Below are 15386 nucleotides of genomic sequence, written 5' to 3'. Positions count from 1 at the left end.
TTTGGGATTATTTTATGTGTTTAGGTATTGTTAAAATAATAATGGCCATTATAGGACACAACATAAAATTATGTTTTCTAATCTTCACAACACTGAAGTCATGAATCTGAGGTCTGTCTAACCCCTACTTTGATACTTTGCCTCCTTCGATTGATAGTATTTTCTATAGCAAGCATAAGTGACCTGCAATGTTTGGCTAAACTATCAGAATAGAGAAAAAATGAACAAAAATCGAACAATAAACTGTGTTCCCATTGTAAAGCAGTCAAATTGGAACTAAAAGCGTGGGCAAGAGGTGAACTTTTCACTTGTTATGAGTCTGTGTAAAAACCAGTAATTTCCAACAAAAGAAGAAGTTGCAAAATACTGAAGTCAGCGTCACACCACTGTTGACCCAGCATTATATGTGTATATGTACAACCTTAAAATCAGAGTTATTCGGGTGTTGAAAATTAATAGCTAACCGGTTTTCCCAAGAATTAGATAAACTGGAAGTGAAAAGCCATTACGCATTTCTCAGTCAGTTACTGAAATTGCAATGGATTGTAGACCTGCGTTCTGTCTGGATCACATCCGTGCAGCACAGCCCAAGAGGAGCTGCAAGTGACAGAACAGGTAAACATAGATCGAATGAAGCAGCTGTATTAGCAGGATGATCAGAGAGTTGGGAGAAAAGAACAGAAGCTAAGGAGATAAATTGAAGGCATGTTCAGGGGTGAGTTCAAGAATGAGAGATAAAGTGTCAAGACATAAAAGTAAAAAAGTTGGGGAAGAGCCAAAGTCCAAGCCAAGAGATTGTTTTAAAACTTTTATTATTACTATTATTTTAAACATATTTGGGGAGTACAAGTGCAGTTTTGTTACAGGGATATTTTGCATAGTGGTGAAGTCTGAGATTTAGTGCAACCACCACTGGAATAGAAGACATTGTGCCCCCATTAGATAATTTCTCATCCCTCTTTTCCCTCCCACACTCCCACCCTCCCAAGTGTCCAGTGTGTATTATTCCACACAGTATATCCATGCGTACACATCATTTAGCTTCCACTTGTGAATCAGAACATGTGGTATTTGACTTTCTGTTTCTAAATTACTTCACATAAATAATGGCCTTCACTTCCATCCATGTTACCGCTAAAGACATTATGTCATTCTTTTTTATGGCTGCATAGTATTCCGAACAGCATGGGAATTTTTCAAAGACCAAAAAAATAGAACTACCATTCAACCCAGCAATCCCACTACTGTGGGATATCTACCCAAAGGAAAAGAAACCATTATGTTGAAAGATACCTGCACTCATATGTTTATCACAGCACTATTCACAATAGCAAAGATATGGAATGAAGCCAAGAGGTTTCTGATAAATGTCCAAGTTGTAGTCTTGAAGATTTTTTTCTGGCAGTTCTGAATAATCTCTTCCCACTTGTTAGCTTTTGATCGTGAGCTTTTTATTTAATTTTTCTAATCTCAACTTTGTTGGGTTGCTCTGAAGTTTAAAAATAACTCACATTTAAGAACTGGCATACAGTGGAACCTCAATACCAAGGGTTTCACCTTTCTTTAAGTATGAGCTGTGTATGCTTCCTTGCCTGACCCTATACATACTTCAGTAGGTTTAACAAGTAATTAATTATTTAAAGACAAACATAGGACTCACCTGCTCCAGGTCATTAATTTCTTCCAGGTGTCATGGTTTAATGCAGGACAAGTTTACATACTAACATCGTTTCTGTGAGGCACGTGCTACCCTATAGGCTCCCAATTATAGTTGTAGCTATTACTGCGGTGTAAACTTTGACTGTATCATTACCACATAATAAAATCCATTAACAGGATGTGTCAACACTAATAAAGTTATGACTCAAGTGAAAATGGGCATCTCACAACTTGTCAAATCAGTGCCTAGGGGCATTGTCATAGATTTGTCAGGCCAACAAGCTTTGTCTGTTAAAGGTGTTGGAGTGAAATAAAAAGAGATTTGTTCCCCAGCATAAAGTATACATATTAACCCTGTGAGTGTGGTTACATCCACTCCATTTTACAGATGACAAAATAATGGCCTGAATTAATTATACACAGTCATGTGTGACTTAACAATGGGGGCGCATTCTAAGAAACAGGTCCTCAGGCAATTTCTCCATTGTGCAAACACCATGGATTAAACTTACACAAACCTCTATGGTACAGCCTACTACATGCCTAGATTATATGGTATAGCCTTTTAAAATTTTTTTGGGGAAAGTGATCCTCCCATCTCAGCCTTCCAAGTAGCTGAGAGTAGAGGTGTCAGCCATCACGCCCAGCAAGCCTATTACTCCTAGGCTACAAACCTGTACAGCATGAAATTCAACTGAATACTGGAGGCAATTGTAACATAATAATAAGTGTTAGTGTATCTACACATATTTTAACATAGATAAATACAATAAAAAGATGGTATTAAAGATAAAAAATGGTACAACTATATAGGGCACTAACCATGAATGAAGCTTGCCAAACTGGAAGTTGCTCTGAGTGAGTGAGTGAGTGAGTGGTGAGTGAATCTGTACACTATGTAGACTTTATGAACATTGTATACCTAGACTACACTAAATTTATAAAAACATTTTTCTTTCTTCAATATAAATTAACCTTAGCTTACTGTAACATTTTTACTTTATAAACTTTTTAATTTTAACAAACTTTTTGACTCTTTTTTAATAACACTTATGTTAAAACACAAACATTTCAGAGGTGCAAAAATATTTTTTCTCAATATCCTTATTCTGTAAGCTTTTTACTATCGTTAATTTTTTTTATTTTTTAAACTTTTTTGTTAAGAATGAAGACACAAAACACACATTAGCCCTGGCCTACACAGGATCAGGATCATCAATATCACTGTTTTCCACTTTCACATCATGTTCCACTAGAAGATCTTTCAGGGCAATAACACTGATGCAGCTGTCATCTCCTGTGGTAACAATGCCCGTATAGGGCGCTAACCATGGAATACCTTCTGAAGGACCTGCCTGAAGCTGTTTTACGGGTAATTTTTAAAAAAAAAAAAAAGAAGTACACTCTAAAATAAATGACAAAATGTATAGTAAATGAATAAACAGTCATTTATTACTATTATCAAGAATTATGTACTGTACACAATTGCATGTGCTAGACTTTTATATGGCAGCACAGTAGGCTTGTTTATACCAGCATCATCACAAACTCATGGGTAATACCTTGTACTCTGACATTATGATGGCTACAATGACAATAGCTGATGGGTGCTTATCAGCTCTGTATTAGTTTATTTTTGCACTTCTATCAAAAATACCTGAGACTGGGTAACTTATAAAGAAAAGAGGTTTAATTGGCTCACGGTTCTGCAGGCTGTATAGGAACCATGGTGGCACCTGCTTCTGGGGGGCCTCAGGAAACTTACAATCATGGTGGAAGGCAAAAGAGGAGCCTGCAGTTTACACGGCCAGAGCAGGAGGAAGAAAGAAAAGGGGGAGGTGCTACACACTTTTAAACAACCAGATCTCATGATAACTCACTCACTCACTATCACAAGAACAGAACCGAAGGGATGGTGCTAAATGGGCATGAGAAATCCGCCCCCATGATCCAATCACCTCCCACCAGGCTTCACCTCCAACACTGGGGATGACCATTTGACTTGGGATTTGGGCACGGACACAGATCCAAACCATATCAAGCTCCATTATAATCATATGGGACCACCATCACATATGTGGTCCATTGTTGACTGAAACATTATGCAGTGCCTGACTGTTCTTGCTCGATGTCCAGTTGACTTCATTTGAGTCTGCTTATCTGTCCTTCTCCCTCTGATATTCAAGCCGATGTGCCCACACTGTAGAGCAAACTCTTTGGCAACAGTAAGCCACAAGTTGACTTGGCTGGCTCAGTGTATATCCCAGTTTCTCCCCAACTCTGGCTTGGAAGTCTCAGAGCCTCTTGGTTCCTGGAAGTCCCACCTGTCCAGGTTACCCTAAGTAGGGTGTGGATGGTGGGTGATACTGAAAAGATCATTCCTGCACACTTATTATTTTAATCTCTCATCACTTTGCAATTATATACTTCAGACATGGTACAATTAATTTATCTTTAGCAAGAGAAAAATATAGTTCTTTACTACAAGAATTTCAGGGTTCTTTATACTAACAGGTTAATTTGACAAAACAGTTATTGCAGACTTACTGTGTTACTGTGTAAAAAGCACTTTATTTGACTGAGAAAACAAGAAAGAAAATACTATTCGTGGGCAGGGGTAGATCATTAGACATGTGAAATAAATGGAGGATTTGAAATATTTTCCTATTACAGATCTCAATCCATCTCCTCCTTTGTACCTTAAGAGGAGGAAGAAAGGATGAAAAGAATTTTTTAAAGCAAAGAAGAGGAGGAAGGTAGAAGGACCATTTTGGTCTAACGTGCAATTTAATTTTTTCCATTTAACAAGTTTTATGGAGCATTTACTTTGAACATAATTATACACTGGGAAATGGAGAATGAGTGAACACCAAAGGTTCACTCTTTGGATTCTTTTCTCTACATGCTCCATGTCCTTCTCACAATACCCCTACTCCATGGCCAATAAATCCATCCAAAAATCAGTAACAGCTGTTGTAAACAAGAACTCAAGAAGTGAAATATTTGTTTTAATATCTTTGTAGATAGCAGTTCCCACAGTTAGACCACAACTATATTTGGAATTTGTTTCCATTGACCTACTTAATTCTTACCTGCTTATATTTAAGTTTAAAACATAGTTTTATTAAAAGAAAATTGCACTGATTTTAAAATGTCTAAACATTTGGCATTTTACCAACCTTATCAGTTCTCTTTAGGTAAATACACAGACATGAATTACCTAGTCAATTCTTTCTTGTCTTTACAAACACAGAAATCATTTCCTGGGGATTAATCATTCTTTCGAGCTTAGAAGGTTGAAGGAAAATACCAATGTAGGCTGTATCACCATTACATTAAAAGTTTGTGAGCATTCAGACTTAAAAAACATATGCATGAATCATGCTTTTGGTGACCTAAGCATTGTCTCTGTATAAAAGAAAGGACACTAGGGGGTAGAGCTAGAAGCCCAGTAGACAGAGAAGATAAGGACAGTGAGAATGATGCATCTTGCATTCCTCGTGCTGTTGTGTCTGCCAGTCTGCTCTGCCTATCCTCTGAGTGGGGCAGCAAAACAGGAGGACTCCAACAGGGATCTTGCCCAGGTAATTAATGGTGGCATCTAATGCAGCTACTGGCCAGCCCAGTGTGTCTACTTCACCTTCCAACACAAAGCAGGATGATTAGACTAGAGATCACTTTGTTAGAAAACTGTAGCACCAGAGAATAATTAGCAGGCTGGAGGTGGAAATTATTTTTAAGTTAACAGAGAAGAAAAGAAAGTTTCAGAAAGGGCATATAATTACTCAAGGTTACAATAAAATAGTAGCAGTATATTTGTGGCTAAGTGAAAAGAACACATGGAGAATATGTGAAACTCCTCTGGCTTTAGAATTTCTTTAGTTAAAATTATTGGGGAGGGGGAGCATGCTAAGTCTGATCTTTAAATCACAACAGGTAACAGTTTTTATATTTTTACTTGTCATATTTGGACAAAAGAGTTTACTGCACTTCAGTCTTAAACCAAGTCTATAATAACAATGTAAGTGGAAAAGGTTAGTATTCTAACTTTTCACAAAACTATGTTAAAAGAGGGTTTCTTTAAAAACAAACAAAAGTAATGCTAGACCTGAATTTCCAATCCCAAATTCCTTACTTGACTAGCAAACTAACACTGCAATAAAATTTAAAAATTTGTATGAAATGGGGAGTCTTAATGAAAAAAATCAAATTAAATGTGTGATCGACTTTTGTTTTAAGAAACTAGAGGAAAATTAAGATGCATTATAAAAGTTGGGTAAGTGATGGAAAATCGTAAAAAATGACTTAAAAATTATACTCATTATTCCATTAGCAATACCTAGAAAACTACTACAACCTCAAAACAGATGTGAAACAGTTTAGAAGAAAGGAGAGTAATCTCATTGTTAAAAAAATCCAACAAATGCAGAAGTTCCTTGGGTTGGCAGCAACAGGGAAGCTGGACTCTGACACTCTGGAGGTGATGCGCAAGCCCAGGTGTGGAGTTCCTGACGTTGGTCACTTCCACACCTTTCCTGGCATCCCGAAGTGGAGGAAAACCCACCTTACATACAGGTAATGGTTCAGAGTAGTTTTCACATAATATTGAAACTTTATAAGTTACTTGTCATATTTGGATAAGTAACACAAAGTTTTCTTTAACAATTTTTCATAATGGCAGGAGAAAATAATATCCTCTTCAATTTTTCTCCTCCAGGATTGTGAATTATACATCAGATTTGCCAGGAGATGCTGTTGATTCTGCCATTGAGAAAGCTGTGAAAGTCTGGGAAAAGGTGACTCCACTCACTTTCTCCAGGCTGTATGAAGGAGAGGCTGATATAATGATCTCTTTTGCTGTTAAAGGTAATCAAATAAAGCATCCATTTATCTGGTGTATTAATCTGTTTAGACTGCTAGAGCCAGATACCTTGGACTGTGTAATTTATAAACAACAGAAACTTATTGCTCACAATCCTGGAGGCTGGGAAGTCCAAGATTAAGGTGTCAGCAGATTTGGTGTCTGATGAGAACCTATTCTTCATAGATGGTACCTTCTGTGTCCTCACACAATAGAAAGGGCCAGGAGGTTCCCTCAAGCCTCTTTCATAAAAGCACTAATCTCATTCATGAGGACAGAGCACCTATGACCTAATCACTTCCTAAAGACCTAACCTCTTAATACTATATCACAGTGAATATGGAGTTTCAACATATGAATTTGCAGTAGACACCAGCATTCAGACTATAGCATCTACTGTTGTTTTATTGGAACAGGGTAAAAATAAATTCTGAACCCTTATATTTCCATTAATTTTTTTTTCCTATCAGAACATGGAGACTTTTACTCTTTTGATGGCTCAGGACACAGCTTGGCTCATGCCTATCCACCTGGACCTGGGCTTTATGGAGATATCCACTTTGATGATGATGAACACTGGACAGAAGATGCATCAGGTGGGTTGTAAACCTCTCAGGAACATTTCAGGAATAATGTCTGATCCTACCCAAAAATAATTGGATTATCTAGAATGAGAAATAAATGGAATATACTAGTAACTGAATTTTTTTATTGCCTGAGCTTTAAACAGAAGTACTGTTTGTTTCAATCATTATTGAAGAATTTTATAAAATGTCTGTATTTTCATGTTTGCCCCCACCAAGTACAATATTGTAAAAGCCATTCAGACTTATCTCCACAACTCAGGATCTTGTAGGGGTTTGAGGATCAGCATAATTAATGTTTTTCATCACTTTAATGGCAAATGATTAGGGTAGAATGAATTCCATTAAATCAGTTTCAATCCTAAAATTTGCCCTTAAGTTTTCTTTCTTTCTTCTCATTGGCCTCCTTTTTACTTAAAAGTAGAGATCAGGAGAAAATGCCAGGAACTGAAAAAAACACTGTTAGATCATCTTTTTAAATAAACATGTCACTATCTCTAGCTTAGATGGGGTTTTTTCCCCCCTAAATGGGCTTTGAAACACTTTACATCTAAACATAATGACAAAAATTAACTGTATGCTATTTAATTTTTAAAATGCCTTCTAAAGTTTAGAAACACACTGTTGAAACAATCACTATTTCTGAGAGTGCCTGGGATTTTTAATGTAAATGCAAAGAACATCTTTCCTGAGTACAAGACTCAGGAGGCTGAGGCACGAGAATCGCTTGAACCCAGGAGATGGAGGCTGCAGTGAACCGAGATTGCACCACTGTCCTCCAACCTGGACAACTCTGTCTCACAAGACTGAAATCTGTGTTGCATGAAATGATTGCCTTTTATTTGAACAATTGTTCTTTTCTGCACAATTCTTGGAGCCTTGGTCAAATATCTACTACTAAATTCGATAAAACTCTTTTTATAATATTTTTTTAAAAGCTGAATCTAGCTGTGCTTGTGCTGCAGAAAACTGTTATTGGGCATGTTTCTGTTTTAAACTAAAGATTGTACACATCCAATGGCACTTATTACTGGGAAGATTTTTGACAATCAAAAATTATTTTATTATGGCTGAGCACCGGTGGCTAATGCCTGTAATCCCAGCATTTTGGGAGGCCAAGGTGAGTGAATCACTTGAGGCCAGGAGTTCGAGACTAGCCTAGCCAACATGGTGAAACCCTATCTCTAAAATATAAAAATTAGCTGGGCATAGTGGTACGTGCCTGTAATCTCAGCTACTCAGGAGGCTGAGGCATGAGAATCGCTTGAACCCGTACTCCAGCCTGGGCAACAGAGTGAGATTCTGTCTCAAAAAAAAACAGTTACTTGAGTATGATGAAGAGGAGGAAGAGCAAATCAGACTAAACTCCACAAGAAATAACTACAGTCTTGTGGCCTAAAAGTTTGGGGAGCAACATAAATGTTATATGATTAATTTTAACCGAGGTTGCAACTGGCACATGTTCCTAAATTTGAACAATGACTTTTTACTTTTAGACAACCAAGAGTTATATTTATTGACATGGATATTAGTCTTGTCCTTTCAAAAAAAAAAATCTTTGGAAATAATGCTTCTCATTTGTCAATATAGGAAAAGTGTCTTAGTTTTCCTGACCAAGGAGGGATCTAGGGAGCGATACGGTGAAAAACTGTCTTATATATTGACTTAAAGTCAACCTTGAAAAACACATTAATTTCTATAAAGTATGGAATATGCCAATCAATGAACCAATCCACAAATACTGAAAAGACCATGTGGTTTCAAGGATGGCCTGCACAGCTGGCATATGTTCTGTATGTGTATTTATGGAATAAATAGCTGGTGGATTCTGAACATTTATGGTTGTCATACAGGCACCAATTTATTCCTCGTTGCTGCTCATGAACTTGGCCACTCCCTGGGGCTCTTTCACTCAGCCAACACTGAAGCTTTGATGTACCCACTCTACAACTCATTCACAGAGCTGACCCGGTTCCGCCTTTCACAAGATGATGTGAATGGCATTCAGTCTCTCTATGGTGAGTGACGCTGGAAAAATTAGGCATTGTAGCTCTGCAATGACAGTCCCCAAGAAAGCTTTCCAATGCTACCTAAAGTATTTCTGATTTAGCTTGAAGCACTTTGAGAATGTGTGAAAGGCATACAAATTGACAGATGCATCACATTTTTTAAATGTTTGCATCCCCAAATCTGTCTCCTTTAGGACCTCCCCCTGCCTCTACTGAGGAACCCCTGGTGCCCACCAAATCCGTCCCTTCAGGATCTAGGACGCCAGCCAAGTGCGACCCTGCTTTGTCCTTCGATGCCATCAGCACTCTGAGGGGAGAATATCTGTTCTTTAAAGACAGGTCAGACCAGAAAATTATATTTCTCTGTCTATTCTTTTGATGTACAGTGCTTAGGAAGGAAAACAGAAATTTGATAGAGGTTTTTTAAAAAAAACTTTTATTTTAGGTTCAGGGCTACATGTGCAGGTTTGTTATATAGGTAAATTCGTGTCATGGGGGTTTGTTGTACAGATAATTTTGTCATCCCAGTGCTAAACCTAGTACCCGGTAGTTACTTTTTCTGCTTGACAGAGATTTTTTTTAAATACAAAATTTTCTCTGTATTTTAAAATCATTCAGATCTAGTTCTTGTTGAATTTTTCACATCCTGTTAGAATTGTCCAGGTCATTTTTTACACTTACAAGGGATGATTCTAGACCGTAAGCTTGATTAAGGCAGGGAGTTATATCTGTTTTGTTCATTTTTTAAAATATAAATCATGGAACTTCTTCAGAAAGCACTGGTGAATCCTTAGAAACAGGGTGATATCTTTCCCTTTGCTAAAAATTGCTACTACTTAAATTAATTGCTTTTGGAAAAAAGTGATATATGCTTATGGCACAATATTTAGACACTGCCAAAAGATACAGAGTTAAACAATCTCTCTCTAGTCTTTGGTCTACAGTCCCCCAGCTCCCTTCACATGTGTAACCACTGCTACCAATTTCCTTTAACTCTTTACAGAAATGTTCTATTCATATACAAGCATCAATACGCACATAATATTTTTTAAAATACTAGGACATAATATACACACTGTTTATGGACTTTCAGAGTGGAAGCAAGCTAAATAATTTTATTGGAACCAGTCACAAGTCCTGCCATCAATTTTATTTCCCCTGGAATCACATGCAGGAGGATGGTTTAATATAGACTTCTATGAATGCGTGAATTAGCATGGATTTTTTTTTAAAAGAATACTTTTTTTCACATAGCTAAAGGAGAAAGACAATTGCAAGTAATTTTATGTATTACAGATATTTTTGGCGAAGATCCCACTGGAACTCTGAACCTGAATTTCATTTGATTTCTACATTTTGGCCCTCTCTCCCGTCATATTTGGATGCTGCATATGAAGTTAATAGCAGGGATACTGTTTTTATTTTTAAAGGTGAGTACTATATAAGAATTTTCAACTTGCTGGAATAAATCCTATTGTGAAAATTTTATCGACATGAGTTTTCTCCATTATATTAAAGTTTAGATTACTGCAAGACCTTGTGCTAACACTTAAATAAAATTTGTACAAAGAGCATTATAAACTTTATTTTAGAGACCTCTTAAGTGAATAGGTGGTATTCCATATTCATGGATAAAAAATGCAATATAGTAAAAATGTCAATTTATCTATAGATACAAGACATTTTCATTTCAAATGCCAAAAGATTTTTCATGGAACTTGACAAATTAGTTTTACAATTTATACGGCAGCAAAGACCAAGAATAGCCAGGAGGCTCCTGGTGAACCCATCTAATTAGATAAGGAGAAAAGCCCTGTGTTATAAAACTTTAATCAGTAAGATGTAGTATCAGTTCAGGGAGAGATAAATTAACTAATGGAGCTATTCGGGTATGGCGGCTTCTTTATCAGATTTTTAAACTACGGTTTCAATTTGTTTTATTGGTAATATGCTATTTGAGTTTCTATTACTTCTTGAGTCAGTTTTGTTAACATGTTTTTCTAAAAGTTTGCCAATTTTGTCCGTTTTCAAATCCATCAGTAAAAAGTTTTTGGAAAATTATTTTGTTGTAATTTGAATTATTGCTGAAGTTTTGTTCTCTTTTTCATTCCCATTACTGAACCCTTTTGCCTTTCTCTTTTTCTCTTCATTAATCTCATAATATATGTAATAATGTTATTGATCTTTTCAAAGGACTGACTTTTGGCTTTATTTATCCTCTATATTATATTTTGATTTCCCATTTAACTAATTTCTGTTCATATCCTTATTGTTGCCTTAAGTTTTGTTTACTTTTAATTGATCCTGTTATTATTGTTATAGCTTAAGTTTGATACTTACCTTATTAACTTGTAACTTTTTTCTTTTCTAATATAAGCATTTATACCTATAAATAACCATTTCTTCTTTTTTATTCAGCAAATTTTGATATGCAGTATTTTCATTTTGTTCAATTTTAATTCTTTAATTTCTCATCTTTATTTTTCCCCTAGACTTATAGGTGATATTGGAATATTTTTAAATGTCAAGCTTTATGAAGATTTTAAAAATGTTTATTTCTGGCAATCTCACTTTTGTGAAGATTAAATGAATGTGAAATTGCAATAGAAATTGTAAAGAATTATAACTCTAACATATTATTATCCAGTAATGTATCTCACATTTACATATCATTTGCACTGTGTCAGACACTATGCTCATTAGTGGAGGTCAGGACTGAAAAGGGCTCATATTCTAGAAGGAGCAGCAGAGATGAAGCCATAGGCAGCCTACGTATGACAAGTGCTGGTACTGAGAGAAGGAAGGGTGCCATGGGAGCATCTGACTCATACCCAGGGCTCAGCAAAGATCCCTTAGAGGAGGTGATGTTAGGATGGGTCTTGAAGTTCTCTTTTGCTGTGCAGAGATCGGCTGGGTGTACAGGAAGTAGAAAGATCTCTAAGAAAGAAGAAATTGTTTTTGCCAAGTAAGAGCATATCTGGAACTGCTCAGACACATAAAAGTCATTCAGTTCAGATGAAGCAAGAGAGATAAACAACAGATGGGCATTTTAGATTAGTGAATCTGGCAGTAGTGTGAAGAAGGAATTCAGACTTGGGGTCCTGGAGAGTGATGTAACAAAGTAAAGGCAGAGAGATGGATGGGATTTTGTTGTCCTAACTCACTAGAATTTGAATGAATTCCAATAGTGTTCAGAAGAAGCACAGATTTGAATTGGTGACTGTGAAATACCTCAAAGGAAGTGTACAATAAGCAATGATCTATTGGTATGAAACTTAAGAGAGAGAGGTCTAGGTGAGAAATTCAGGTTAAAAAGTCACCAGCAATTATAAGAAATAACTAAAACTGATCTATAAATAAACTATAACTTATAGATACAAATATATAAGCCACAGAAAGGGCAATGAATCAGAGTTATCTACTCATTTATTCATTCTTTCACTCATTCATTCAGGGAGTATTTATTAAAGACTGGCTGTGAACTGGGCATTATTAGGTTGGAATTAAAACCAAGACTTCCTCTTTACCACAACAATGCACTATAATCATTTTTAAAATCAACGGCTTCATGTAAAATTTATTGGATTTGTTTTTTCAACAGGAAATGAGTTCTGGGCCATCAGAGGAAATGAGGTACAAGCGGGTTACCCAAAGGGTATCCATACCCTGGGTTTTCCTCCAACCATAAGGAAAATTGATGCAGCTGTTTCTGACAAGGAAAAGAAGAAAACATACTTCTTTGTAGAGGACAAATACTGGAGGTGAGATGCAAGAGAAATGACTTTCTATGAAGCCTGTTTAAGAAAATTATTTTCTTTCTTTAAGGATATTTCCCTACCCCCATGCTCTAACTTTCTCTAACTTCAAAATTTGTGATTATGAAGAAGACAGTTTATTGTTCTACTTCCTGGATACAAAGGGCTCTCAGAGCGGTGATCACTGGGCCATATACTCAGACACCAAAGGACATCAGGAGAGGCCAGCTGAGGTCCAAAGACATTCCCTTCTTATCCCGTTTCCAGTCACCATGTGGCTGCCATAGGAAGCCCAGGTGTGGCAGGCTTTGGAGACAAGATCTACAGGGTCCCAGTGTGACTGAGAACCAGAGGTTTAGTTTTAGCTAAGTGATTTAATTCATTTTGCATTTTATGTCTACACAGTCTTTATGTATTTGTGGTAGACACATAGAAATTTGGGGTCTGTGTGTCCAGGCTTAGAAAATTTACCTCAGACATATGTATGGAACCTCTGTAAAATGACAGAATGTTCCTGTTTCTGGGAAAGTATTGTTTTATGTGTTAAACTTGTAAGCCCAGGAAAGTAACCTATTCTTGTAGCTCTAAAAATGTTTAACACTTTTTTACACAACTTAAAAGTTTGTCTAGGATTCCACACTGGAAAATTAACATCACATTATACTATTGTGTGTAATAGGACTACTACGCAACATTGAACTGTATTTCTTTCATTTGGCTTAGATTTGATGAAAACAGCCAGTCCATGGAGCAAGGCTTCCCTAGACTAATAGCTGATGACTTTCCAGGAGTTGAGCCTAAGGTCGATGCGGTATTACAGGCATTTGGTAAGAAGACCCTTATTTCATTGTCAATGCAGGAATCTCCAGGCATTTTTATGATTTCAAAATGAAGTGCAGAATCAAAACAGTTTTTAAATCATTCAGTCTGATATCTTTTTTACTCCAAATTCCTGAAAATCTTAACTTTCCAATTTATGCAAAGTGGGTTTAAATTTTGTGTGTGTGTGTGTGTGTGTGTGTGTGTGTGTGGTTTTTTTTTTCCTGAATAGCTTCCAAGTCTCTGTTTCATACCCGCACATAAAATCAAAGGATACTTTCTCACACAGAAGCCATTATCTTTCAGGTCACTATGTTGGTATAAAAATACAATCTATGTGAGCCAAGTTTACTAATGGCTGGTTGTCATTCTATTCTATCCCATCCTGTTGTCCCTTTCCTTCTATCCCATCCCAGGGGAGCCTTGTCTGGGCTTCTGTTGCAGTCTGCAATTTCCTACATTAGTCATTTGTAAAAAAAATAGTAGCCCTCCCATATGCTCAAAATAGGTAAAATGTGATTCATGGTAATGGGTAAATAGGAAAGCAAAACTTGTTCTTGATTACTCTGAAGGAATTTTGGAGGGAGCTGCCAGTGCTTGACAATCCAGTGCTCATGAGGCTGATGATCCTGTTACTAAAATGACTTAACCATGATGGATGAAAAGCAGGAAATGGACCTCTGGCTCATTTATCATTTGTCTGATTCTCTTGGGTCTAGTTGTCTCCTAAGCTGTAATTTAGGACCTAGCAGAAGAGGAGAGGTTGGAAAGAAAGGAAAACCAGATTTTAAAATATTATAGAATGTTATATATTTAGAACCAGTATAACATAATGTTTTAGAGCACTTCCTTTGGAGTCAGATGAGATGGAGTCCTCCCTCCATCCTTCCTTACAGATGCTACCTTGTTAAAATTACAAAACCGTCCTAATTTTTAGTTTTGTTCTCATTAATAACACATTACACTTTTTTGTAAGGGTAATTGAGCTAAACATGTAAAGCACTTAGCTCAGTGCCTGGCATAGAGTAATCACTTAATAAATGCCATCCATTATTAACTTGTACCTAATCTAAGTCACATATGTTGCAAAATGACATATTTGAAGATGTCTCATCATTTTCCTTCTCTATGTTTACAGGATTTTTCTATTTCTTCAGTGGATCATCACAGTTTGAGTTTGACCCCAATGCCAGGATGGTGACACGCATACTGAAGAGTTACAGCTGGTTACATTGCTAGACAAGATAGGGGGAAAACTGATATGGGTGTTTTAAATAAATCTAATAATTATTCATCTAATGTATTATGAGCCAAAATGATTCATTTTTCCTGCATGTTCTATGGTTAAAGAAAAGGAGCCTTGCAGACATCTGCATGTGTCATGAAGAATGTTTCTGGAATTCTTCATTTGCTTTTGAATTACGTTCAACAGAATTAAGAAATACTCATGTGCAATAGGTGAGAGAATGTATTTCCATAGATGTTTTATTACTTCTTCAATAAAAAGTTTTATTTTGGGCCTGTTCCTTACTTTCTAGAACAATTCATGTTCAATACCCTGACCACACTGGGGACTGATTATTTGACAGATACTCTGCCAGTAGATGTGGTAGGATCACACACTATAAAGGAGCCATGTGACTGTCACGTACCCTCTCCTATTCTCTGCACCAACAGGATCTTTCTTTTTCATCTCACA

At 36.5% G+C, this 15386-nt stretch overlaps 1 protein-coding gene and 1 long non-coding RNA gene across 3 annotated transcripts in view; one reads left to right on the top strand and one right to left on the bottom strand.

The window, feature by feature from the left end:
* Positions 1-2024, bottom strand: part of LOC105493710 (uncharacterized) — a 54975-nt gene extending 52951 nt beyond the window's left edge. Inside the window, exon 1 of the long non-coding RNA XR_011611017.1 lies at positions 1661-2024. This is a non-coding gene — a long non-coding RNA (uncharacterized lncRNA). The remainder of the gene's footprint in view (positions 1-1660) is intronic.
* Positions 2025-2825: 801 nt separating this feature from the next.
* LOC105493707 (matrix metallopeptidase 10) lies at positions 2826-15217 on the top strand. 2 transcript variants are annotated; one of them, XM_071073971.1, is made up of 10 exons: positions 2826-3031; positions 5993-6234; positions 6377-6525; positions 6991-7116; positions 8958-9122; positions 9308-9452; positions 10410-10543; positions 12715-12874; positions 13592-13695; positions 14826-15142. In XM_071073971.1, exons 1-10 carry the CDS (start codon positions 2990-2992, stop codon positions 14924-14926), a joined length of 1368 nt encoding a protein of 455 aa, XP_070930072.1. In that variant the 5' UTR covers positions 2826-2989; the 3' UTR covers positions 14927-15142. The 2 variants fall into 2 exon arrangements, with proteins under 2 accessions (XP_070930072.1, XP_011759870.3); XM_011761568.2 differs by lacking the exon at positions 2826-3031 and adding an exon at positions 5102-5243 and having other exon boundaries at positions 14826-15217.
* Positions 15218-15386: the final 169 nt, after the last annotated feature.

Source organism: Macaca nemestrina, chromosome 12 (assembly GCF_043159975.1).
Source record: "Macaca nemestrina isolate mMacNem1 chromosome 12, mMacNem.hap1, whole genome shotgun sequence".
NCBI classification, from domain to species: domain Eukaryota; kingdom Metazoa; phylum Chordata; class Mammalia; order Primates; family Cercopithecidae; genus Macaca; species Macaca nemestrina.
This window is presented reverse-complemented; position numbering and strand designations above follow the sequence as displayed.